Source organism: Nipponia nippon, unplaced genomic scaffold (assembly GCF_047370975.1).
Source record: "Nipponia nippon isolate SJK-2023a ecotype South Korea unplaced genomic scaffold, ASM4737097v1 scaffold_11, whole genome shotgun sequence".
Classification (NCBI taxonomy): Eukaryota; Metazoa; Chordata; class Aves; order Pelecaniformes; family Threskiornithidae; genus Nipponia; species Nipponia nippon.
In genome coordinates, this window is record NW_028262302.1 from 18,229,086 (window position 1) to 18,254,169 (window position 25,084).

General features: G+C 45.1%; 1 protein-coding gene across 1 annotated transcript in view; it reads left to right on the forward strand.

Annotated features, from left to right (window-relative positions):
• The first annotated feature begins 938 nt into the window (after positions 1-938).
• The window catches only part of EVL (Enah/Vasp-like), a 162,457-nt gene continuing 138,311 nt past the window's right edge, over positions 939-25,084 (forward strand). The window contains exon 1 of the mRNA XM_087747690.1: positions 939-1,002. Within this exon, the coding sequence (XP_087603816.1) occupies positions 998-1,002 (5 nt within the window). The 5' untranslated portion in view covers positions 939-997. The remainder of the gene's footprint in view (positions 1,003-25,084) is intronic.

A 25,084-nucleotide genomic window follows, 5' to 3' on the forward strand; every position in this document is an offset into this window, starting at 1 on the left:
CACCGTCCAGTTCGGGCTGCGCAAGAGAGCTGGCAGGAGGTGACTGGAAGAAGAGCAAAGGGCCAGGGATGGGACTGGGATGTAAAGCGCGGAGGAGAGGTGGATGGGGAGAAGCAGCGGGGCTGGGAGGAGGCCCAGGGCACCCCGGGGTGTGTGGGGAAGGTGGGCGCGGAGGATGGATGCAGCTGACAGCAGGATGAGAGAGCCGCGGGGAAACTCACCTGGGGCAAGCGGGAAGGGTGAAGGAGCAGAAAACACAACTTCCCTGCAATAGGAGCTGGAAATACGATTTCTGCCCTTGCTTCCATCCAGAAAAGCACCGATTTTTAACACTGGCATGCAGGACCGCTACATCACTTCGCAGAGGAGAGGTCTGCAACCGCGGCACTGCCCCTGCTTCGGCCGGGAACGGCTCGGGGACGCGGCATGTCCAGTTCCCCGGGCCCTCGTCCCGGCACCGGCACCGGCACCGGCACCGGCACCGGCCGAGGAGCCCGGCGCAGCCCGGAGCCGCGACTGGTGCCGCCCACGGTGCGCGGCCGCTCCCCACGCCCCCGCCCTGCCTCACCTGCGCTCCCCCCGCGGGCAGCAGCGTGGGGAGATGGGCGGAGATGGGCAGGGCCGGGCCGGGCCGGGCAGGGCAGGCTGCCCCGCCACCCCCACGGCGGAGGCTGCGCGGGGCGGGGCGGGGAGGCGGCACGGCTCCGCCACGCGTGGGAGCGGAGCGGAGCGGAGCGGGGCGGGCGGCAGCGGCGCTTTGTCCTGCCCACACAGACAGACACAGACACAGGCAGCGCAGCCGGGCGGGAGCCGGCAACATGGCCGGGCCGGCGGAGGGGCTGCCCGCCGCCGCGCTGCCCGGGTAGCGCCGCGGGGCCCGGCGCTGCGAGTGGGGCGGCGCCGCCGCCGGAGCCCCCCCCGCCGCCGCCCGCCCCCGTCCCGGCCCCGGCCCCGGCCCCGGCCCCGGCCGCCGCCGCCGCCGCGCCCCGCCGGGAAGATGAGGTGAGTGCGGGCGGCCGGGGGATGCGCAGCGCCCAGCGCCGCGGGCAGGGCTCCCCGCCGAGCCGGCCGGCCTGCGGGGGGGTCCGCGGTCCCCCCGTGATGGTGTCACGCCGTGGGGGGTGGGGATTTCCCGTGCGGGCGAAGGCGGAGGAGAGGTTAAGCAATGCGGCGCTTCCTAGTCCTTCACCGGATGGATAACACGAGTGGGTGGTGACATTTTTGGCATGGTTGACTGTCAGTGCCTAAATCCATATGACAGATTATCTCGGCGGTTGCAGAAGGCTGTAAGCGCTTTGCAAATAGTGCTGCGATGTACGGCCGGGGATCCTGGGCGATGCTGCTCTGCCCTGCGGCCCGGCGCGGCCGGGAGGGGGCCGGGGCCGAAGTCCCCTCCGGGCGGGGGGGGGCAGTGTGGGGGGCGGTGGAAGAGGCTCCCGAGGGGAGCGGGGGTGCGGCTTCTCCCGAGCATTCAGCATAGGTCGTGCCTGATCTCCCGGGGTCTCTCTCATCAGGCTGTGAGTGCTCCAGCTCATAGTTTTCCCGAGGTCGGTTTGTCTATTGTGAATATGAAAAGCCAAAAAAAAAAAAACCAACCCCAACCCCCCCCCCCCCCCCCCAGATTTTCTGCAGCCAGATAAGTGCCTGGTAGAAGGAAGGAAGATGTTGTTTTGGTTCATACTCTTCCAAACCTCTCTCTTTCCTCATTTATTCAAGAGTTCGCTTGAGCTGTCAGTATCTTGGAGCAACCCAGCCTCTGATTCATCTTCTAATACTAGTGATTCTTTCCACTTAATTATTATCTTTAACAAAGTAAAACCGCTTTGGGAAACCTTAAAAATGGAAATAACAGTTTGAAGCCAGATACCTTTCTGTGGTGCCTGATCCCTGAATTGCAAGGTTGGCGTTGCTCCTAGGAAGTACAGTGGAAGTCCAAAAACCTTCACTGCATTTACACCTGTGTTTACACCTGACACTATCCTGTGTGTCAAAGGCTTGGAGCTGCATCGATTTATTTAGTCATTTATATTACCATTAGTTTTCTTCACTTGCTTAAAATGATGTTCTTGAGGAGGGCCAAAAGCACATGAGCCTGCAGTGTCATGCAGTTGATGGCTCAGATCCCTCTGGTCTCCACACAAAAGGTGTCTGTGCATCAGTCTCACCTGGTCTGGTCACGATGCTGCTCAGAGACCTCCAGAGATAAGTCATCAAACACAACAGAGGGCAGTGGGGTTTCCCTTGCCCCTTCCCGTTCAGTTAGTAGCCCAGTTGGTAGAGCTCTTCCCTGTGAAGAAGGGTTGGCAGAGCTCTTCCCCCATGAAGAAGGAAAGCTGGCTTTCTGACTGGTCAGCGCATCTTTCACCCCCGAGGAGACACCACGGGGCTAGCTGGAAGGCTGCAACAATTCTGAGTTTCTCCCACTGAAGGTACCCTGCTCCGCATGAACTTCTGCAGTTGGTGGTTGTGCTTTTTGTTGGAACAGGTAGGAGGAAAGAGAGAGACCCACAAAGACAGACTGTGAATTAGGGTACATAATGCACCCAAAGTAATCCCCGCCGTGAGAGCTAGGGCGCGCTCAGAGGAGGTGTGAGCTATGGGGCATTTTGGAAAGAAAAAGCAGCTTAACTCCAGGAGGGGCTTCAGGACTGCCCCATGTCCTCACTTTTGACGATGATGGATGGGGTGCTTCTCTAGGTTGGACACCTAACGCCAGGCTGCGTCTGGTCTAGGTGGGGGAGCCGGCACCCCAAGTGGGTCTGTGTGTGGTGCTGGGCACCCATTTGTACAGCTGCCCTTTCCCGTTTTCCCCATATGACGCTTGGCACTGCAGGTGTATCACACTTAAAATAGTCTTTTCTTATTAATACCACTTTTATACTTTAACGTACATGCTTGGTTTGGATTTTTTTTTTTTAATTCCTGTTTCTAAAGGTCTCCATTGCTGTTTTTTTTCCCTTGCATATACAGACATTACTGAATAGGTTGTACTTGTCAGTAAATATATGTCTGCAAATCACCTAAACCCTTTTTCAGTACCAATTCTTGTTTAATAAATACAGGCTATATAATTCCAAAAGACCCTGGCAGGCTATACAATCATTTAATAAAAACCTTCTTAAAACATTTGCTTAGCCATGTGTGTTTTATTTATATTGCTTTTTGTGGTGAATAGATTACAGTGCTATTCTTTGCACAGTTGCTTTTATGTGATGGTTTCCATTTTTTTGATAATTTCTTTATGCCTTCACTTCAGAGGTATAAAGTGTGTATGTAGTGGGTGTAACACAGGTCTTAGTAATAGAAGAGATTATAATAGATGTTCTGTCTCAAAAGTGGTTTAGGATTCCTGGGTGGAAAATGCTAAAGTGCAGAGGTGTTATTACTTCGTAGTATATAAAAATATTGCTTTAGTACAACAAATGTTGAGGTTATTCTACAGCAGATATTCATTTATTCTTGGAAGTAACAGAATTAGCTCACATTTGGGAAAATGTCTACGAATATTGCTGTAGATGAAAATAAGATTTTTACATTCTGTTAGCTGAGGTGTAACCTCACATTTCTTAGTCATACATGTAGTTTATAAGGCATCTGTGTTTCAGTGGTCTCTGTTCTTAAAAATGAAAACCAGCTATAGCATTTTGGGTGTATCCCTGAAAAAATCTTCCCTGTCTCTCTCTTTGCCATGACCGTGGTGAGCGTGAGCTGGCTCTGTGCTGCGGTCCTGAGGCAGTGGTGGGGGAAGGCCTCCCACTTTAAGCACTTTCTTTTTTCTAAACAGAAGGTACGCTGAATATCCAGAGATGGAAACAACCTCTAAATAGGATTATTCAGGTAAAAACTATACCTCCTTACTCTTTTGTGGTAACACGTGCTTTAATCCGACCCAAGGTAATGAGTTCAGTACAGAAGTTACCAGAGAAAACGGTGTCCCTTAGCACCTTAATGTTTGTGGAGTTCTCTAGCTAAAGTCAACCTTTTTGCTCTCACATTTCTGTCTAGCTGCCAACTGGAAATCCTAAAAAGCTGTTGTATGTAGCCCTAATTTAACGGGATGGAGCAACACCCTGAGAAAAAGAGACCTGAATAGTCACAGTATAAACCTGTTTTAATAACAGGAAGCTTGTATACATCGTTCTTCTTAAACCTTTTGTTTTCAGACATAAGCAAGCAAAGTCTTTACATTTGTTCCAATAAACACAATGTATAGAGCATTTCATTGTCTTCCACATTTTCTATTCATTAAGCAGTTCATGAGGTAACTTAAGAGTTTTGCCAGTGCTTTTAGTTTGCTTGGAGGGTAACTGGAGCCGTATGTATGCAGTGTTATTTTCTAAGTTTTCTTAACTGTTTCTTTCTGTTTGCATCTGTAACAGATTAGAGAGAATGTGTTGTTTGTGTTTATAATGTCATCAGAATTGGAGTTACTGACCTCACTGGACTAGTGGCCTATGTAGCCCAGTGTACTGTCTCCTGCAGGAAAGTAGTAGCATCCCCTGAGATGGATAATAGAATCAAGTTGTCTATGAAGCTTCATTTAACCTTGTCACTTAGTAATTGATTTCTGAACTGGAGCAATATGCTTGTTACTTAGGTAATTTTTCTTTTATTTGAAAACTCTGTCCCGCCACGTTCTGACTCTTGCTATGTGCCTTGGCGTTGTGGCGTGCGTGGCTGTGGGCTCCTGGGGGCGGCTGGGAGTTGTCACACCACCTGCTGCAGTCGTGCCTTTGGGTACGTTTAGGTTTGCAGCCTTTCAAGCCGAATCTGTGCTACGCAGTTCTGCCAGTGTCACTCGATGAGAAAACACCCAGCCCTTCGGCTGTCACGGTTTCGTCAGCAAAATCCCAAGTGTGGATACTATGCTGCTGACGGAAGATTGCTTTTGTTGGCTCAGCTTAGATCTTTAGAGGGGCAGTTTAGCTCTAGCTGCAGACAAACTCCTTTGTTAGCAAATTTTGGACCTCTGCTGAAGGTTGCACCACGCTGGCTGTGGCCATGCAAAGGCAGGGGCAGTGGCTCATTGGGAACCGCGCGATGCTGGGTGTCCTTCAACGTACCCTGCTGTCAGGACATGTGAACAGGCAGGCCAGTTGTACTTCTTTTATACTAATTGTTATTCTGTATACTTAAAAAGTAAACTTATTTTCCCCTCTCTAACATAAAGCATAAACACTGAACATTTTTTTGTGCATTCCCTCTTTTTTGGAATATTTTGCCTTGTATTCTCGTAGTGGTATAATCGAGGCTGAAGGTAATCTTTCAAGTGCGTGCAGGTCTGTTTAACTCAGTATTGTGGTTTTGTGTGGCCTTCCACTTCTGTCCTTTCTTGGATCACGCAGACCGTGTTAAACAGCAGACACCCTAACACAGAACAGCTCCATTGGAAGTGTGTTGTGATTAAAGGGATCTGCATGGTTTTTCTTTGCACTTGGCTAGGTGCTTCCTTTGGACAGTACAGTACTTCTCTCTTTGTAAGTATTTTAAGTATTTGTAAGTATTTCTTGGAAGAAATCATCAAAATCTTTCCAAAAGTGCAAACACAGTTCAGGCTCAAATAATTTCCTGTATCTTGCAAGTTAGCAATTTTGTGATTTGATTTTTTTTTTTTCTCCTTTTTTTCTTGCTATCCATCATAGTTTCTCTCAGTTCTGGGCACTGTATAAGGAGCAATACTGAACCTCTTTAGAAAAGATTTCTAAAGCTGCTGCCAAAATAAAATGAATCCTGACTAATGTTCGATCCTAATAATTACAGAATTAAAATAAGTTGAATGAGCTATAGATTTTCTTTATCTGAGAAGGTCACTATAGATATTTCAAGTTTCTTTGCTGAATCTGAATCTTAGTATCATCTCCTCTGCTTTCTATTTACATAAAAAAAAAAATACTACCTGATGTTTTGGTATTGTCCTTCATTGCAGTAGATAAGCATTAAAAACTGCTCCAGTGTGCATTGGTATTGCTCCTACAACAGGATGGGGAGTTTCGGGATGTATTTTCTGTTTTCTTCACAGCCATTGCAAAACACTAGGGATCCACAGTGCTTCCCCCTTTTTCTCAGCCTTGTGCCTAGGTTCAGTTTCTCAGGAGCAGGGAGGAGAGGCGGAGTAGCTGCACCACCATTTCTTCATCTCACCCTGTTGTTCGCCCTTCGGCGGATTTCATCTGCTGTCACCTACCCAAGACTTCCATTTCATCTGCTTTTTGAGCTAACGCACCATAATGAGGGGAAGCGACCGAAAAAAGCTCAGAGCTTCCACCAAGACGCGTTTGAACCACGCACCAGTAAAGCCCCCATCCCTGCAGGAGTACAGCCGTAATGCAGCCCAGGGAGAAGACACCAGACCTCCAGACAGGCTGCCGTGAGGCCCCCAGGGTGTAAGTCATAGAATCATAGAATCATTAAGGTTGGAAAAGACCCTTAAGATCATCAAGTCCAACCATTAACCTATCACTGCCAAGTCCACCACTAAACCATGTCCTCGAGCACCACGTCTACCCTTCTTTTAAATATCTCCAGGGATGGAGACTCAACCACTTCCCTGGGCAGCCTGTTCCAATGCCTGACTACCCTTTCGGTGAAGAAGTTTTTCCTAATGTCTAACCTAAACTTCCCCTGGTGCAGCTTGAGGCCATTTCCTCTCGTCCTGTCGCTTGTTAACTAGGGAGAAGAGACCGACTGCCACCTCACTACAGCCTCCTTTCAGGTAGTTGTAGAGAGCAATAAGGTCTCCCCTCAGCCTCCTCTTATCCAGGCTAAACAACCCCAGCTCCCTCAGCCGCTCCTCATCAGACTTGTGCTCTAGACTCTTCACCAGCTTCGTTGCCCTTCTCTGGACACACTCCAGCACCTCGATGTCCTTCTTGTAGTGAGGGGCCCAAAACTGAACACAGTACTCGAGGTGTGGCCTCACCAATGCCGAGTACAGGGGCACTATCACCTCCCTGGTCCTGCTGGCCACACTATTCCTGATACAAGCCAGGGTGCCATTGGCCCTCTTGGCCACCTGAGCACACTGCTGGCTCATGTTCAGGCGGCTGTCAGCCAACACCCCCAGGTCCTTTTCAGCCAGACAGCTCTCCAGCCACTCCTCCCCCAGCCTGTAGCGTTGCATGGGGTTGTTGTGACCCAAGTGCAGGACCCAGCACTGAGCCTTGTTGAATCTCATACAGTTGGCCCCAGCCCAACGATCCAGCCTGTCCAGGTCGCTCTGTCACGGCAGAACACAGCGTTGCTTGGGTTAATCTACCTTGTTCCTGGCTGTGGGGAGCTTTGCAGTGTAAGGATAGGCTGTTCCCCAGTACCTGGGCTAGTGGAGACGTTTCTAGCCTCCACCATAGGAAGCAGAATAACCTGATGGTTCAGCTGGCACGTTCTCCCGGTGATGGCTCTGCATTCATGGATGTGCGCACACATCACCCAGTAACACTCAAAGTGTGTTTCAGTCTGCATTGTGACCGTGTGAAATTGAAACCAGTTTAAATTTAGTCTTTTTTTTTTTTTCTTTTTCATTTCTGGGGTATTTAGCACTGCAGAATGTTTCTTCCCGTGAGACTTTGCATTTTTGCGTTGAGCAAACACTCAGAATGGTATTGACAGTCTTTCCAAAACTGTTCTTCACTTGAGAGTTATAAAAGTGTTAAGAATATCTATTTTTATTAATCGGAGGAGACAGACTGGGCAAGTCCTTACCAGAAATTTGAGCCTGGAAACCTCCTTCACATTTCTGACTATCTAAAGTGCCATTCTGTAACAGCACAACTAGTGAAGCATTACATTTCATTGGATATTTCACAGTCCTGGAGTGGAAGAAACATGTGGGGGTCAGAAACTTTTGATTTTCCTTCTTGATGTAGGCATTCAAGCCTTACATTTGTTTCAAGTTCAGTGTTAGTTTATACGTTTCTTCTGACTTCTCATTCCTGCTTCCCTCAGCTGTGCCAACTTAGCCATTTGTGGTTTGGTAGGGTGAACCAGATCATGAAATTTTTACACACAAAGACAGAAGAAAAGAAAATTCACACTTTCCATACACGAAGGGTGTATATATAGGGTAGGAGCAAGCAGAAGGCTGAAAGGTTGAGGCAGTGCTCCCTGGCACCATCAGAAATGCTCATGAAACTGTGTCTCCAGGGAATGCTGCTACTACAAATTAAAATTTGTCTTTTACTGAGATTCTGCTTGTATTCTTCCTCTTATCCACTGCAGACCCTCCTACACAGGCTCCCCAGCGCCTGTGTTACAAACTATGTAGCCTAGCTGTTGTATGGGTGAGCATTTTCTAACTACTAGCCATGTTCCCAGTCCAAAAAAGGTATTCTCCACCTGGGTTCATGATGGAGAGGTTTTGTTCCCCTAAGTTATACATGTTGTTGACCAGAAATTCAACACTAAACCTCCCTCCTTGCCTGAATTTTCTGCAGGCTTCCATGTGATCACCCTGATAGTCAGCAGCAAGGCTGGGCCTATTTCACAGAGTCACAGAATGGTTTGGTCAGAAGGGACCTTTAAAGGTCATCTAGTCCAAACCCCTGCCCTGGGCAGGGACATCTTGCACAAGATCAGGTTGCTCAAAGCCCCATCCAGGGATGGGGCATCCACAACTGCTCTGGCCAGCCTGTTCCAGTGTCTCACCACCTTCATCATAAAAAAATGTCTTCCTTATGTCTAATCTAAACCTACCCTCTTTCAGTTTAAAACCATGGCCCCTTGTCCTGTCACTACAGGTCCTGGTAAAAAAGTCTCCATCTTTCTTATAAGCCCCCTTTAAGTACTGAACGGCTGCACTAAGGTCTCCTTGGAGCCTTTTATTCTCCAGGCAACTCCCTTAGCCTTTCTTCACAGCAGAGGTGTTCCAGCCCTCTGACCATTTTTGTGGACCCGCTCCAACAGGTCCACGTCTTTCTTGCACTGGGGACCCCAGAGCTGGACGCAGGGATCCAGGTGAGGTCGCACCAGAGCGGAGCAGAGGGGCAGAATCACCTCCCTCGCCCTGCTGACCACTCTGCTTTTGATGCAGCCCAGGATACAGTTGGCCTTCTGGGCTGCAAGCGCACATTGCGGGCTCATGTCCATGTGCTTTTTTATTCTCTGGAAGCCCCTCACCGTTGAGTGCACTTGTTTAGGTGAGCAATTCATTTCGCAGGCAGTAGGTGTCATTCCTGCAACTTGAGATCTCATAGTTTTCTTCTCTCTCTCTTCAGCTTCACATAGGTGCCAGGATAGATAGACGTGTTTTTTGGTGATTTACTGGGGAAAAAAAAAAGCAAAACCAAAAAGCTGTGTAGAGCAACTCAGCTTAATGCAGTACTGCGAATTGTAGCTTGCCATGGGTGCAGGCACGGGTAGATGGGCCAGTAGGGAGGACGTAGTTTGGGTCTGGCTTTGCAGCGAGGCTGTTCAGGCCTGGTCTTTGTTGTTATGGTGAGCTCCACGGTGCAGATGTGCTGTGCTTCCTTGGCTGGTCTGTGGCTGCTAAATCTCTTAACCTTTTTGGTTTCATTTCTTTATCTGCTGGAGGGTGACAATACTTACCTGAGAGGGAATCAGGATGATGAAGTAGCTAGGTCTCAGTCTAGCACAGGATTTAAGGATATGCTTAAGTTTGGTCCCGTTGAAGTCCTTGCTTTGCTAGAATGGAGTCTCCTGTTCAAAAAGCATTTCTGAGGATGACAAGCATATTTATACTAAGTGCTAAGCATGATACTGAAGTTCCTTGTGTATTGCGGTCCATTCATTCCTTCCTCCTCTTTCTTCTTTTCCCTTTCCCATCATTCGCTGCTGCTTCTTAGTCAGCATGTGCGTTGCTTCTTTCCCGTGCTTCCTTCCATTATCCCTCCTTAGTAAGCCACTCCCTCAGTAATGAGGGGATCTAGAAAATACACTGAAATGGTATTAGCAAGAAGCAGGGCCGTGGTCACCGTAATCCCTTTAATTGCATGCTGTATGCTTTTTTCGCCGTAGCTATAAGCAGATCAGGATGTTGGCTGCAGTCACGTTCCACAGGTGTATGTTTGCATGCAGCAGGAATGGCTAAACACAACCAGGAGCGTTGAATGCTTGTGATAAAAGGTTAGCTTAAATAAGTAAATACAAGTGAAAAGACTGTAATTGGAAATAAGTCTGGTATGTGTGTGTTGGATGAGTAGGGATATGTCTTCAGCACTGAATAGACCAGTGCTACTCAACTTGTAGTGTGTAGTCCAGAGGGCATCAAAAGAGAGTTCAAACATGCCTACAGAAAGCTTTAAAAATCAGAAACAAGGAAGTTAAAATCATCCACATATGCACATATTTTCATGCATTTTGTGTGTATGTACTCATGCCCATTAGCTCCTTACTGCTGTTATTAGCCAGTTAAATTTTTTTGATACTAAAATAATCATCTTATTAAATGACTCTGTTTTGTCTGTCGCTCTCGTTCCCGCCTGCCAAACAGAACTGGGATTTGAGATAATCTGTGAGTTCCTTTTTGAAAAGGATTTGTGATTTAAAATGAGAGGAATACTGGACTAGCGTATTTTGACAGAATGAGGTAACTTCAATATTCTGACTCTGTCATGAATTATCATTGAGTGCTGCAATACATTTGCAGCTAATCTTTCTATTAAATAATTAAATACATCATCTAGGTGAATCTAAGTCAATTTTTGATCTGACAGATGTTCTGTTGAGAAGTAGGGATTTGAGTCATCCAAATAAAGCAGCCTTGCTATTCTCAGGTAATTAATTTCTTTGACTAGTCAGGTAAGTGGAAGAGAGAGAACGTGGTCTTATATATTCAGTTTACCCGTATGCTAATAAAGAGCCCTGTATCTGTCCCTGTTTGTTGTTTGATTTGTCTGGTAGTACAAACCATCTGTGAGTAGGTGGAACAAGGAGTTATGTCCCTTCATTGTGCTTTGGCACGTGTAGTGGTTTCCATTAGAGGAGTTCACTGAAGTGCTGCTTTGTCAGCAGCTACCAAAGTGATCCGTACCTCACAACACTGTCTTATGACTCCACCGGCAGCCCGGCGTTGTGATGGATTTTCCCTGTACTTCCACCGGTAGCCTGGCGTTGTGATGGATCCTCCCTGAGCCTGACCTCCTGACTCTTGGCTTAGTATTTATTTGTTTCAATTGGCGTTGAGCTGTCAAATGCTAGTTCACAGCATATGAATCACATACAACTGCCACCAAGATTGCCGTGGCGAGTGGTGATCCCCAGGGCTGTCTAGCTCATCGCACACCCAGGAGCAGTCCAGAGCAGTGCCTTGCTCTACCTAAAAGTCAGCCTGGAGACGGCCATCCCCCTCCATCCTTGGGGATTTCAGCCGCCCACATCTAATGCTGGAGGCAGGAGGAAGGCTGGCTGATGCTATGGCATTAAGGTCCTAATCTTGAAAAGACTTGTACACGTTCTTGACCTTATTACTGGGAACAGCATCCTTGATGTTTGTGAACCTAATGACCGTTGTGATAAGACCACTGACCGTAATAAATCTAAGTACATGTGCAAGTATTGACGGGATTGGAGTCTAATGGAGCAGCGAAGGCTCGCTTCTTCATTTGAGGGCAAAGCTCAGTGGGGGGAATTTGGTAGCTTTTAGGAAGGAGCCAAAATCTGCCCTATTCCTGTCCTGTGTATGGAAGTCCGTACTTTTAACATATACAAATAGGAACATAAGCATCTCATTTAAAATATCCTCCCCTGCCAAATGAACAATTATTAACTGAAAACCTGGCAGTAAGCCAAAAGCAACCCCTGCCCTCGGGGGAGCGGAGGAGGCAGGCCGGTGGTACAAGGAGTGGGTTTGCTGAGAAGCAGTGGGGAGGGCTGGGGCTGGTGGAGCCATCCCAGTGAGGCAGGTGAGGCGGCTCCTTCCCTTTCAGGGGTTCACGAGCAAAAATGTAAATGAGTAGCAAACAAAGATGGGCGGAGCATGTAGCATAACTGAGGAGCGTGTGTGTGTAGTGGGGGGTCCCACTGGGCCTGTCGTGTTGAACCCAGGGAGCACCCCCTCAGTTTGTGGTCCTCAAGGTGTTGCCCAAGGATGAGCTGCAAGGACCTGCTTGTCTCTTCTGCCCTGCCTTGCTAAACAAAAATAGTGCCGGAACTGCGTGACTGCAACCCTTTGCAGGATCTCAGAAGACCTGAGCCAGCATACTATTTTAAAATTTCATGGTATTAAATATGAGTGTTACAGAAATAGCAGAGGGGAGACTGAGGTAGGCAGCAAGCTAGGGAAGATGAAAATGAGTTTGTAAGAGCAATAAATGCACACAAGGACACGTCTCAAGCTATGAAGCTTGTTCGGCTTGTTCGCATCATGCTGTTAGCTGTCACCACTGTCCTGAGCGTGGTGGGGGCTCTGGCATCGGTACTGGTGCAGGTCCCGTTTAGTCAGTGCTCCCAGTCTGAAAACAGAGCGGCGTTGTTTTCAGATGGCTCCATTCCCTGAACCGGTTCACCATGGAGCTGTGTAAATGTCTGTCAGCATCGTGCCAGCAGTGGTGCGAGGAGCGGGAGGGAAAGCTGTGGTGAGGCCAGGGCACATTGGGGCAGCCCCAGTGGAAATGATGCTCCGTGTCCGACCCTCCTCTTGATGGTGACTTCTTGCTTCCAGGAGCTCAAATTTAAATCACACACAGTCTGATTAACCCAGTCGTTCGCTAATGATTTCCAGGCTAAATTGCTAAAACAATAGTCCTTCTTGCTTACTCAGGAATGCTTTCTGTGGCCTCTTATTCTTGACACTGGTCTCCAGTCTTTGATCTCTTTGTCACTTTGGTCAAAGTCTGTCACTGCAGACTCAGTTGCACCCTGACACCAGCTGTCGTCTGTTACTGCCATCAGAGTCTGTTCATCATCGTTTTGCTTGAGAGGTTTGGATACCTTTTGTGACCCTTAAGAGATGATAATCCTGAGTGGACACTGCAAAACAAACAACACAGCTAAAGGTTCCCTGAACAAACATTGTAGAGGTCTGCTTGGGTATTAGAGGCTATGGTTAAGCCTGACCTTGCTAGAGTCCTTGTCTTCTATTTGAATGCAGTGGGATTATAATCTAATATCAATTTCCATCTCTGATTCCCCAACACCCAAGTCAATATGATAGGCTTGAACTGCAGTTCAGCTTCACAGATGGTACCTGCATTGCAGAAAATATTAGATGACTAGTGCCCTAAATACCACAGAGTGCATTTGTCTACACATCTGTGTATACAGAAAAATCTGTTTAATGGTAAAAAGCATAGTCACGTAAGAGGAGTGTGAAGGGAGTTTGTTAGAAGACTCAGTGGTGACTTTTTACGTGTTGGAGCAGGGTAAGCAAAATTAGAGTAAGACCTTAAAACTGTGAATAAACATGACAAGTGACTTTAACACATCTGCCTAAAGAAGCAGGCTTTTATGATTTTTGTTATTTTATTAAAAACAACTTTGATAACTGCTGTGTTTTCCTAATAGTACAAAACATGTCAAATATTTTAGTGACCTGCTATTTAAAAAATAACCACATCAAATGCCTCAGCTTCCTTGAGGATTGTCTCAGTTTCCTTCAAGATACGCATTTCTCATGGCCCATCAGCTTTTGTTCAGGTATTGCAAAAGCAGGAGGCTGGAGAGGTGAAGACTTGCAGGGTCTGATTCTCTCTCTCCAGCCTTTGGGCTCCTGAGGAACTTCAGTAAAGATGGAGAGACAGGGAAGAGCCTTCACGGAGAGTGAGCATGCAGCAGCCCTGCCAGCGTGTCCTCAGCAGGATACGCAGCTTCTAGTACCCCTTTCCTGGGGAATGAATTCATTGACAGCTCAAAACTGTTGATTTTGGGGGGAGTTTTCCAGCATCTCTTCTGTTCTCTGCTGTCTTTCTGTATTCTAAAGCTGTCTGCAGGTGGATGTGAAGCAAAATGAATCCAAATCACCTAAAATATGAATGTAAAGTAAATGAGATAAACTAAATGAAACCATTGTATATATTCTCTGATTCAGCGTTCAAGTGACCTTAATTTGATTAAGCTTAATTCACATCAAAGTAAATTATACTAAATATGAAATAGGGTTGATTTAATTAATAATGAGTGTGTCTGCAGGGATCTAATGTGGTTTGATTCATTACAGAAATGTTAATTCAGATTACTTTTCTGGAGTTTTCTCATGTAGATAAACCCTACAGGACAGTTTATTAGTTATGCCTAAACTGGTGTAATTGCCTGTTTATTCCCCCTGGCTCTAGAAGGACCTTCCCACCACTCTCCTTGTGTGGAACTTCATAAGCATTTTGTTGTTGGATGTCTTGTTAATTTGTTAATCCAGACAAAGAAAATTAATCAGTTTTCTTTTGGATTAGCCAGCTTCTGACCTGGTTTGTGGCTGCATGGTGCAGGAGTGTGAATGTGTGATCAAGGTGAAGAGGGTGGGGACTCGTTTCACCTCAGATCAACCCTTTGTGCAAGAGACACCCTGCTTCCAGCACTACTCATACGCTGGAAGTTCACTCTCCGTTGGGTTATGTAGCACATGGACTAGAAGAAGTCATGAGTCTTGCTGGAGTTGCTTAAAGTTAGATACCACCAAGTTTGATTTGCTTGGTGTTTAGGTACAACTGTCATGTATTGCTCGGCTCTGGCTTTTACTGTTTTCCTTTGACTTTTTCTCTCCTTTGTGCCTGTGTAATACTACAGCATGTACCCTCTGATGAGCCATCACCTAACTAGCTTGTGCTTTCAATATACACAAGCTCTACTGACCCATTTTCTTACTGCTTTTCTTCCTTTCCTGTCCATGGCTTTAAAGATCTGTGAGTATATTTTTTGCTGTATGATTATTACAGGAATGGACACATAATTGCGAAGATGGGATAACTGGAATGGCTGAGACCTGCAAGTTTTTCTGTAGGGTGTTTTTTAAGGACTTGCTTTGTTTTCAAAGGATTGTGCAAAAAAAATCTGATTTCATAGTGCTGTGCTTCAAGTGTAAAATAAGTAGCAGAACGGAAGCATCTGGTCATTTTCAACAATTTGCCAAACTGAAACTATTAGAGTGACTTCAGGAGCAGAACAGATAATAAATATGAACTAGATATAGCAAAGTTGATTTAATTCCATAGCATTTTTTTTCTTTCTCTGAAAATGAATAAACTGGTATTTGAAAAATAGAGGAATGCCCTGAAACCTGGCCTGAACTTTAACACGAACCCCACCTTTGATGCAAAAGTCTCTGGACTTCAGGAGGCTGGAAGAAATATAATATTGTGCCTCAGAATTCCCTTGAAATCTATCCCCAGAGTACCAGGGATGTCCCTGTTAGCATCTTCACACCTTCTAGATTCAGCTTGCACAAGGAATGACTCCAAGATAGTGGCCAAAGGGGGCTGTCAGCCTCTGGAAGCTTCCTGTGATTATTCAGTTCATTCTGTCTGGAAACCAGGCTTGGAAACAACCGAGCTGTGCCCATCTCATCCTGTTTTAATATCAGCACACCCAGACACATAAACAATGTACTTCTTCATGAGGCGATGAAAATCAATGAGGCTTTGAAAAGACATGCTCTTTAAAGTCATGGCCTTATTTGGGAAGTTGCGAGAAGCTTGGCTGTCACAAGAGAATATTTTGGCTCCGTCACAGTTTCCTTTATACAGTTCTTCAGCGAGGAATCTCCTGTGTTTGTGCAGTGATAACTTGCAAGTGTTGCATGCCTTTTTTTCCTCCCGAGGAATATTTGCTGGAGGAGAAGCCAGTATGTTGGCCAAAAGAGGCCAAAGACACCTTTGGACCTCTGTCTGGTCCAAAATATGTAGAGAAAGCACGTTTTCAAAGGTAAACTGAAAAACTTCTAGTATTTCAGTATTCCTGAGCAGATTCACATATATTTTTATTATAATTACTTCTCTATACCCTTTTTTCTTTTTTCACTACTCATTTGTTGAGTGCTACCTTCTGTTTATGTAAGTAAGTGTGGGATTGTTTAGGAATAATCTGGTCTGCCATCACCCTTTTGTTCCTTACACTCCTTGGGAACATTTCCTTTATGTTCCTGACGCCTTGATAACTGTGGTGGGATAAAAGAGCCTGTATGACAGAGATAAATAATAAACTGAAGGGAAGGTGTCAGAGACAGAAGCATTTTAGACTTGGAGTTGTATGGGGAGAACGAGAGAGGAGAGAGATTATCATAGCAGCATTTCGAAGTGGTTTCAGAGGAGGTAGTTGAAAGAGGAGGAGGGATTAGAGAAGAAAGTTGTGTGATTATAAACTAAAGATCACTGTGGCTGTTGCTGAATCCCTTGTCTATATGATAAACCAGTAGAATATAAAAATATTGCAGAGACTTAAGCCACAGAATTTAGTGAAGTGCGGAGAGAAGAGGACCTCCAGACCACACTGGTGTTGGAGACCTGGGGCACAACGACAAGCATTGCCATCTGTCATGACACTCATACCAGAAAGGACACCCTCGAGCATCAACAATACTGTTAAATAAATATAGTTTTTGGAGAGGCTGAGAAGTCAAGGGACAGAGGGTGAGGTCAACACAGTCTGGTTGTGGGACTAGTACCTACCCTTCAGATTTTACATCCCACAAAGGGCACACAATATCCTTCTCCCCAGGATATCGGATCCTCTCCTCCACTGTCCTTACTGGGTTTCCTTTGTCCTGTTCTTGCTGTTCCTGTGCTCATACTGACCCAACATACATTTCAGCTCTTGTCTGCTCTGTCCAGCGCCTTTCTGCTTCTGACAAGGTGAAGAGGCAGCTGTAAAGGCTGATCTATCTCTGTCTTCAGCCCTACAGTGCCAAAGGTAATATTCAGGTAATATTCAAAGGTAATATTTCTCCTGTCTTTGGAGAAAGGGCAGGTGGAAGGGGTGGTGAGCCTGGAGCAGAGGCAGCCCAAGGGTCCAGCATTGCTTGTATTTCCCAGGCACCAACACTGTCTGATAATACTAATGTCAATTAATATTGTGCTCATCTAATAGCAGCCTGAGGTAGCAGAGAGTGGTAGCGCCCGTGGCAGTGGATGGGAAAGCAAGATACTTGTAACTTAAGAGGGCTTGAGCTATTTGCAGGTGATATGGGGAATGCAACTAGGAATGTGAGGCTGGAAGGAGCAGGTGTCAGGTTAGGCAGATCTGCAGTGCTCTGAGGTAGAAATGTGAGTTCAAAATGTAGAAGAGTAGTGATGCCTGTCTGTGGCTGGAAACTTAGTAGGAATTTTGTGAGCAAGGGGAATAAGCTTTGGATAGTATTTGAGGTTTTGTGATGATCTCTCATTTTATGAGTCTCGGGAATTCATTTGCAGAGCCTTGCTAATTCTGTCTTCCCTTTCAAGGTCACTGGGATGCACTGACTGCTCTGTAGCTTCATTCATTAGAAATTAGCTACGCCAGGATTTGACTGGGATGTTTATCTGTGATGACCTGACCATTTCCTTCAGGAAGTCATTCATACTTGGAAAGACAAATGTATCTCATGCTAGAGGACAGGTCATGCTCACCTCTCTTTGCTTCCAAAGATGAGGGAAGTAGGATTTGGCTCATGAATAAATATTTAATACTCAAAAGATATGAGTCAGTTGTCTAAACTGAATTGGTGCCCAGTTCCATTTCAAATGCTCTGGAGTACCCAAGTGATGGATGTGTGGCCATGACCTGTGGGAGACCAGAGCCCAGCTGGATGTCAGACACTGTACATGTGCCTGGACACCTGGGTTTGAACCCCAAGCAGTGCCAGGCAGGACAGCAGCAAGACTATGCAACGTTTCAGCAGTGGGCGCTGTTGGGAGGAAAAAGCTTTTGTTTGCTGCTGTTTGCTCTGGGGTTTGGTGTACAAAAAACAGTCAGTGGATTTGGAGCCAAGAGCCCTCTGATTGCAAAACCCACTCCTGATTTCCCCTTCTGTCCTTTCCTGGTCCTGTACACCTTCTTTGTGCAGTTTTGGGATGAACAAAAGTGTATGTCATTGCCTTTCCCAAGGTTGTGACCCAGTTGTGAGACAGACTGGATGTGTTCTGCGTGGCTTGCCTGCTAGTCTAGCCTGAGTGATGAAAAGGACCCAGTCAGCACAGGCAGGGAGGCAATAGGTGTAGTACTAAGCTTGATTCATGGTAGTGTAGGGCAATTTGTACTACTTCTCCTTACTTGGCTGTAAAAATGCTACTAGCCATGCCATAGGCAGTTAATCACAGTTGTATAGCCTAAGTAGGTGGTTTTTTAAAGACAGAATGAGAAAATGTGATCATTCAGTTGAGAAATGATAAGCCATGCAGCTATAGCTGGGCAAGTAGCATATATACGTGACCTCCTACTCTGCTGTCACTCCCAAGCTCACCTGGTTTCTTCTGGCTGCAAGGAATGTGGCAGAGTCTTGAACAGTACTGGTGGCTACGCAGTCCTGAAGCAAGCAGGGTGGCTTCCCTCACTCTTCCATTCCCCATCTCAGGAATCCGGGTCTTATTAGGTAGCTCACAGGAAAATTAGGAGAGGTATGGAAAATCCTGGATGTAGAAAGCAAAGCAAGGTGCCCGAAACATGGGGTTTGTGTTACTGCTTTGCTTCTTTATGAATGTTAGTGCTCGTCTGTTTGCTAGGAAACAGAATCTCGTCCTCATTAGTGTTGGAAAATGGAGAACTGATGATGTTCAGATGATGTGGGGTCCTGAAAGCTGCCCAGTTTCATGGATTGTGTAAAGGCTTTTGCTGTGATGCAGTTGTAATTTACATGCATTTGACTCTAAAGTGTAACACGTAGCTTATGTAAAAAAGATATTTTTGTGTTCATTTTGACACCTCCTTTAATTAAAGTGTCAGACCTAATAATGTTTCACTGAAAAAAACAGCGAACCCTCTCCAAGGAGTTCTGCAGGAGCAGCAAAGAGCAGGAGTTGTGATATTTCTCAGGTTCTTAAAAAAAAAAGAAATAAATTTTTCAATCTTCAGTCTTCATGTGAAGTACAAATAAAGGATACAAACATGATACTTAAGACAATACTTTGCAACTTAAACTGCCTGCTGTGGCTTTGATTTGCCATGGAATGTCATACAACATATCTCCTTGCTGTATCTGGCTCAAAAACATTGGGTCTTGCTGATGCTCTGCGAAGAAATTGGTAAAGCTGGCAGAAACCCATGCCTTCGCTGCACTGACCCTTTGCAGAGTGCAGTGTTGCCAAGCTGCATGCATTTCAGAGAAAGGCATCCCTGAGTTGTCTCCTGTGTTCTTGAATATACTCATGGCCACCCATAACTCTCCTCCAGCCTTAGAGGAAGAAGGCAGCATGAAGTCTCAAAGTTGTAGTCTAAATGCATGGATGTTTTTTGTTAAAGATTATGTATAATCTTCCTCCACTATGTGTATTTTACTTAGACAGCATATGTTGTCAGTAAATAAATGCCACGTGAGATGAGTTATCATGAAGGGGAGAGGCTGTGGGAATGACCTGGTGTTTCTTGTGCAGCACCTGCTGTAGCAGCCAGGCACACTTTGGAAGCAAGCTGTGCTATGCCCAATGGATGGGAAGGTCCTGCTGGCAGAATCACACAGTCGCAGAGGTCAGCAGGGACATCTGGAGTTCACCTAGTCCAACCCCCTGCTCAGGACCTTCTCCAGTTGAGTTTTGAATATCTCCAAGGATGGTGATGCCACAACCCCTCTGGGCAACCTGTGCCAGTGTTTCACTGCTCTCATGGTAGAAAAGTTTCTTCTTATGTTTGAGCTGGATTTCCTGTATTTCAACATTTGTGCCCGTTGCCTTTTGCCCTGTCACCTCTCACCTCTGAGAAGAGTCCGCCTCTGTCTTCTTTACTCCCCCATCACGTATTTATACACAGTGATGAGTGTGTCTATGAGGAGGTGATAGGAGACACTGTCAAAAGCCTTACTGGAGTAAAGACTTGTTGGTACAAGGCAGGCCAGAACCTGACCAGTGTGCTGTTGGTGTCACCTTTCTCTGGGTAGAAGCATAGCTCCAGTGGCATCACACCACTAGCACCCTCCCTCCTGCCAGCAAGGTCGTATGGGTTAGTGTGTAAAACTGCTGATGGATGCTAGGCTGTCCTGAAGCCTTGGAGGAATCAAAACTTTTGTGTATGTTCTCATAGGAGTGAGCAAATGATGTTCTGAAGTTGCCACACCTTATGTCTGGTGCTGCTGTCAGAAGCTGTTTCTGAACAAAGAATTCCACAGTATGTAATGAATAATTTCTTCACACGTTTATTCTAACGTCTTTTGCATCAGTTATCAGGGAAGGAAAAACTTGTTCATTTTTTGTTGGTGGTCGTCTGGTCTGAACATGCAGGCTCATTTCCGAGAGCATGCAAGTATTAACTAAAGCACTAGGACTCTATTGTGTTCTTAAAACTTCCTGTGGAAGCAGGGGCAGTATATATCTTAATGCGATAGCAATCAGCCAAGTTTTGGTAAATTCTCTGCCACAAATGCCTTGCACTGGATAATCCATACATGTTCTGGGTGAAATTCTGGGCTATGATCTAAGCTGAGCTTTGACATTATGTCTATGTGAAGTCATCATCATAAGCTAATAGCTCCTAAGACCTTGGCACTGTGATCTTGTGCTGCAGAGAGCTTGCTCAACAGATACATGGTGCCCATGGAGTTTTATCGACTACAGTGAGGTTACTTTTGGCAGATAGAAGCAGAAGTATAAAACTCAGCCTTGATTTTTCTCCTGTCTACAGCCTACCATTTAACTAGAGAGTGCCGAGGTATAAGACTCAGTTGTTACTAGGAGTACTCTTCTAATGTTTACCAGAGATGTCAAGTAGACTCTGATATTTTCCATACAGAATAACTTCTGGCCTGCCAATACACTTGATAACGAGTCCACAATTCAGTAGGCATTAATGTGCTCATCTGTGTGTGGGAAGTTGCTTGGTTCATGTTGGCTGCTACTTTTGACTGCAAACATGCCACTGTATAAATTAAATGCTTATAAGATCTAAGCCATTGTTTTTTTTGAAAACGGCAAGCAGTGAGGATATTTATGGGGGTATGTGACTACCTTTATTTGTATTCATGTCTAAAGTACACGTTTGTGTTTGTTTATGTATGATGTATACACCCCACATAAATGTCCAAATGTTTAATTGTCAGCGTGTGGTTTAGTAGATGACAGTGGTTTATTCAGATACTATTTTCATATCCATTGACATTTCATTTGATAGTGGTGATAATGCAAGTCTGGTTTTAGCCTCCTGCTTCTCTTTTTTCCCACTTAATCCCTCACAACTTGAAAAAAGTCAAATTGGCTAATTACAGCTAGCTTGAAAGAAGTTTCCAAATAGAAGCCTACACTTCCTTTTATTTTCTCTGAAAGAGTCCTCTATGTCTTCTGCTCTGTGCTTGTACAGATTAAGATACTAATAAGCAAAAATGTAGCAGGTATAAGATGCTGTGGCTGTCAGGTGAGTATTGAGGCAGCATAATTCATAATTGCTAAGGCAACATTTATGTGTGGTGTGATTCAAATTAATCTGTGCTGTATTGAAAAAGCTATGGTTGATAATTGTTTATCTAGGAATAAATAATACATTACTGCCTTGCCCTTCAAATTCGTTCAGCCCTGTACCTTTCCTTGAAAGAGATTTTGTATGGTTTTAAATCATTTTTCATAAGCAGGCAGAAACTCAGGCAGGAATACCACTAACATTTGCAACCTATACAGACTGAATCTTAGTTTTTTGGATGTTCAGTGATATGACCGTATTTCTTCTTTTACTAATTTGACATTTATCTCAAATCATAGAATCATAGAGTAGTTTGGGTTGGAAGGGACCTTTAAAGGTCATCTAGTCCAACTCCCCTGTAATGAGCAGGGATGTCTTCAACTAGATCAGGTTGCTCAGAGCCCCGTCCAGCCTGACCTTGAGTGTTTCTAGGGATGGGGCATCTACCACCTCTCTGGGCAGCCTGTTCCAGTGTTTCATGACCCTCATCATAAAAAATTTCTTCCTTATGTCCAATCTAAATCTGCCCTCTTTTAGTTTAAAACCACTACCCCTTGTCCTATCACAACAGATGCTGCTAAAAAGTCTGTCCCCATCTTTCTTATAAGCCCCCTTTAGGTATTGAAAGGCTGCAAATATCCTTGTCTGTTGCTGATTGTTAGGTCTTGCCTATTAAAACTCCTAGGGACCTTTTCTATTTTCAGCTTTATATGGCAGTCAGCACCATACAGTCCTAAACTTGACTGGATATTTCAGGCACTATTGCAGTGATCGATAACTTAATAATCTGTATGGTGCTTTTAGTTTTGATTCTGACTGGCTCAATTCTGTTGGATTGCAAGTTATGACTTGTGCTATCCCCAAGGACTGGTTAGAAAATCAGTAAGAATCCCATTCTCTCTGGTGCACTCCAGTGCACCTTCCCTTAAGCACTAGGATAAGGCAGATGGGGCTGTATTTGGAAAAACATCCCATTTCAGCCCTGTCAGATGCTGTACGCTTGCCTGCACCTGGTACAGAGTATCTGTTAATGAAAATGGTATGTGCTCCTCCCAGTATGATAAGAGGAAAGCCGTGGGAGAAAAATCGCAGGGAAGACCTCACATCAGCTGTCCTGCGGTCAGGCCAAGCCTCGAGATTTGCAGAGCATGAGGTGTATTCAGGCCAGATCTGGGAGGGAGAAAAGTGATTTTTGCTGTGCAAATGTTCATGTGCTGTGATAATTTCAAGCTGTATAAATGAGGAGGGAACAGAGGTAGGATTTTTTCTTTTGGTGAAGGTTAACTTCACAAAATAAAACTTTAGTGGTCAGAGTGAAGACCAGAGAGTTGAAGGAGCAGTCTGAAATCTGGGTCAGACTATTCTTGTGCATCAAAATTCATGTAGCGTTCTAAGGCAATGTAGAATAGAAATCCCACTGATTAAAAGAGGGGAAAAAAAAGAGTTCATTTCCACCCCACCCTCCTTTCCTTTAACAGCTGAAGGTTTGAGTCAAAACTCCAATATTGCATATACTATTGTTCAGTAAACTTTAGGTCACTGTAATTATTTCCATAATTTTCCCAGTACCTGAACAAACTAAGGTAGCTATTCCTTCTTTTATTTCAATAATCCTTTAAAATCTTATTTTCTTAAGCCCAGGAAAGACTTTTGAACTCAGAGAAAATCCTATTGAAAGGAGATTTTTCAGCATATTCTGGGATGCTGTCTGTGATTGCCACATCCTCCACTGTGCAGAAATGTTAGAGCTGCAGTGGATGTATACTGATTATATATGCTCTTGTTGGCTCATTTCCCTTCTCCTTTCTGTTTTCTTCCTCGTGAATTGAAGTGAATGCTGGATTTTTCAGTGCAGTTGGTTTTTTTAGAGTGGTCTGAACGTCATTTCAGCATAGTGATAATACAGGCTTAATGACAGAAGTCCTCTGTGTTAGTGGCTTTTTCCTTGCTTCAGCAAGGGAATAAATAGTTACCTCATTAAAATATCTCAGTCTGCTTCTGATCGGATAATGTCACCTAGCATCTGGCCACGGCTTTGGTGGAGTCTCAGGTCGAGAGGGCCAATACTGATACACTGATATACTGAATACTGGTAATGCAAGCTGTTATTCTTGGGGAAGTTAAGTTCTTACGCAGAGTATCAACACAAGGCCCTTGTACGTCACTTAAATACTAGCTAAGGCCAAAAATGTCACCATTTTCCTCTGCCTTGTTCTGGTTTGTCATATATCCAGGCTTTTTTTGCATCCTTTGCTTCTTTGTCAAGCTTTCATCAAGGATAACCACTTCTGTCACAGTCTCACTTGTTTGTCAGAGCCTGGAATTAAAACTGCAAATTGTTTTCCAAAAGCTACTGATCTTCTTCAGTGGGAAGGAGCCCCTATTGCCACATCTATCTGGCCTTGGATCAGAAGGTGGAATGTGGGTCCCTCAGTTCCCATTACATCCATCACCCCACCACAACTCTGCTTAGTGTCATTTTTCTTTTCCATGATGTAATTTCATTTTCTGGTAAAGTGTGGGACATTTTTCATCAAAGGTCTGGACTGATTATACAGCCAGGCAGGGAATAAACAACTCCTTCTTGTAAACAATTTTGTTGCTGGTTGTGGTTTCTGACGTGCCTTCTATCTGCTTCTCGAGACCTTCAGTCTAGCTCAGGGCATGAGAAGTTACAGTCGTCTTTGCTATAAAAGTCATAAGGAGGTATTATAATCCTGCATTTGTTTATGTATTTGGCCATTGCATGTGTTCACGTGACTTTTTGAAGCCCTGGCGAGTTCTCTTAGGTAGTTGCATGCTGAGCCTCATTCATGTCAACGATACGACAATCTTACCATCTAATATGGGAATCCTAGTAATTAATTAACCAAAAATGACACTATCGGTTGTCTCACAGGATAGGAGCCCTGCGTTTGCTCTCTGTAGTGCTATGAGCTGTTGTGAAAGTGCTGGCTAAAAAAATAAGCTAAAAAAAGTTATCATACTGAAACCTTTCAGCAGCTGACCTCTACTGAATATGAAAGCTTTCTGGAGGGTGTTTGTCTTTTGAGTCGTTCACAGTGAACTCATTGATGAGGGAAGCCTTGACTTGAACAGTTGACTGTTTGTTTGCATAGTGGCTCTTAAGAAGTTGCAGAAATAGGAAGACCAGACAGTGATTTTGTCAACTCTGTTTCAAGGAGAATGAATACTTAGGGGAAACAGTACACTACGTTTGCTGTTAGTTCTGTAGAAGGGATTTTATTTTAGCTAGCATGAAAAATAAACACATTTCAAGTGAAAAACAGCCCTCTTCCACTTGAATTCAAGTTAGAGGAAGACTGGGATGAACAAGAAAACAGTTGTTCAGACTTTCCTCATTCACCCGTGAGGGATCTTGGCTAGCTCTGACTCTGAAGGTAAAAACTTGTTTCCTACCAAGTCAGTGGCAGAACACTTGCCTGCAAGTGCCCGGCTGCTTGGGTACTGTATATAGTAAGCATACTTCTAGTGAAGTTCAGCCTAAATATGGAAGATGGCTTTTCTTGATGGTTGTATTGTTCTCCTCTCTGCTACTTTTAATCTTTTATTAGGCTCTAGCCAGAAGCACCTGCCTCGCAGTCCCTCTCTTTCTGGATGCTTATGGAATAAT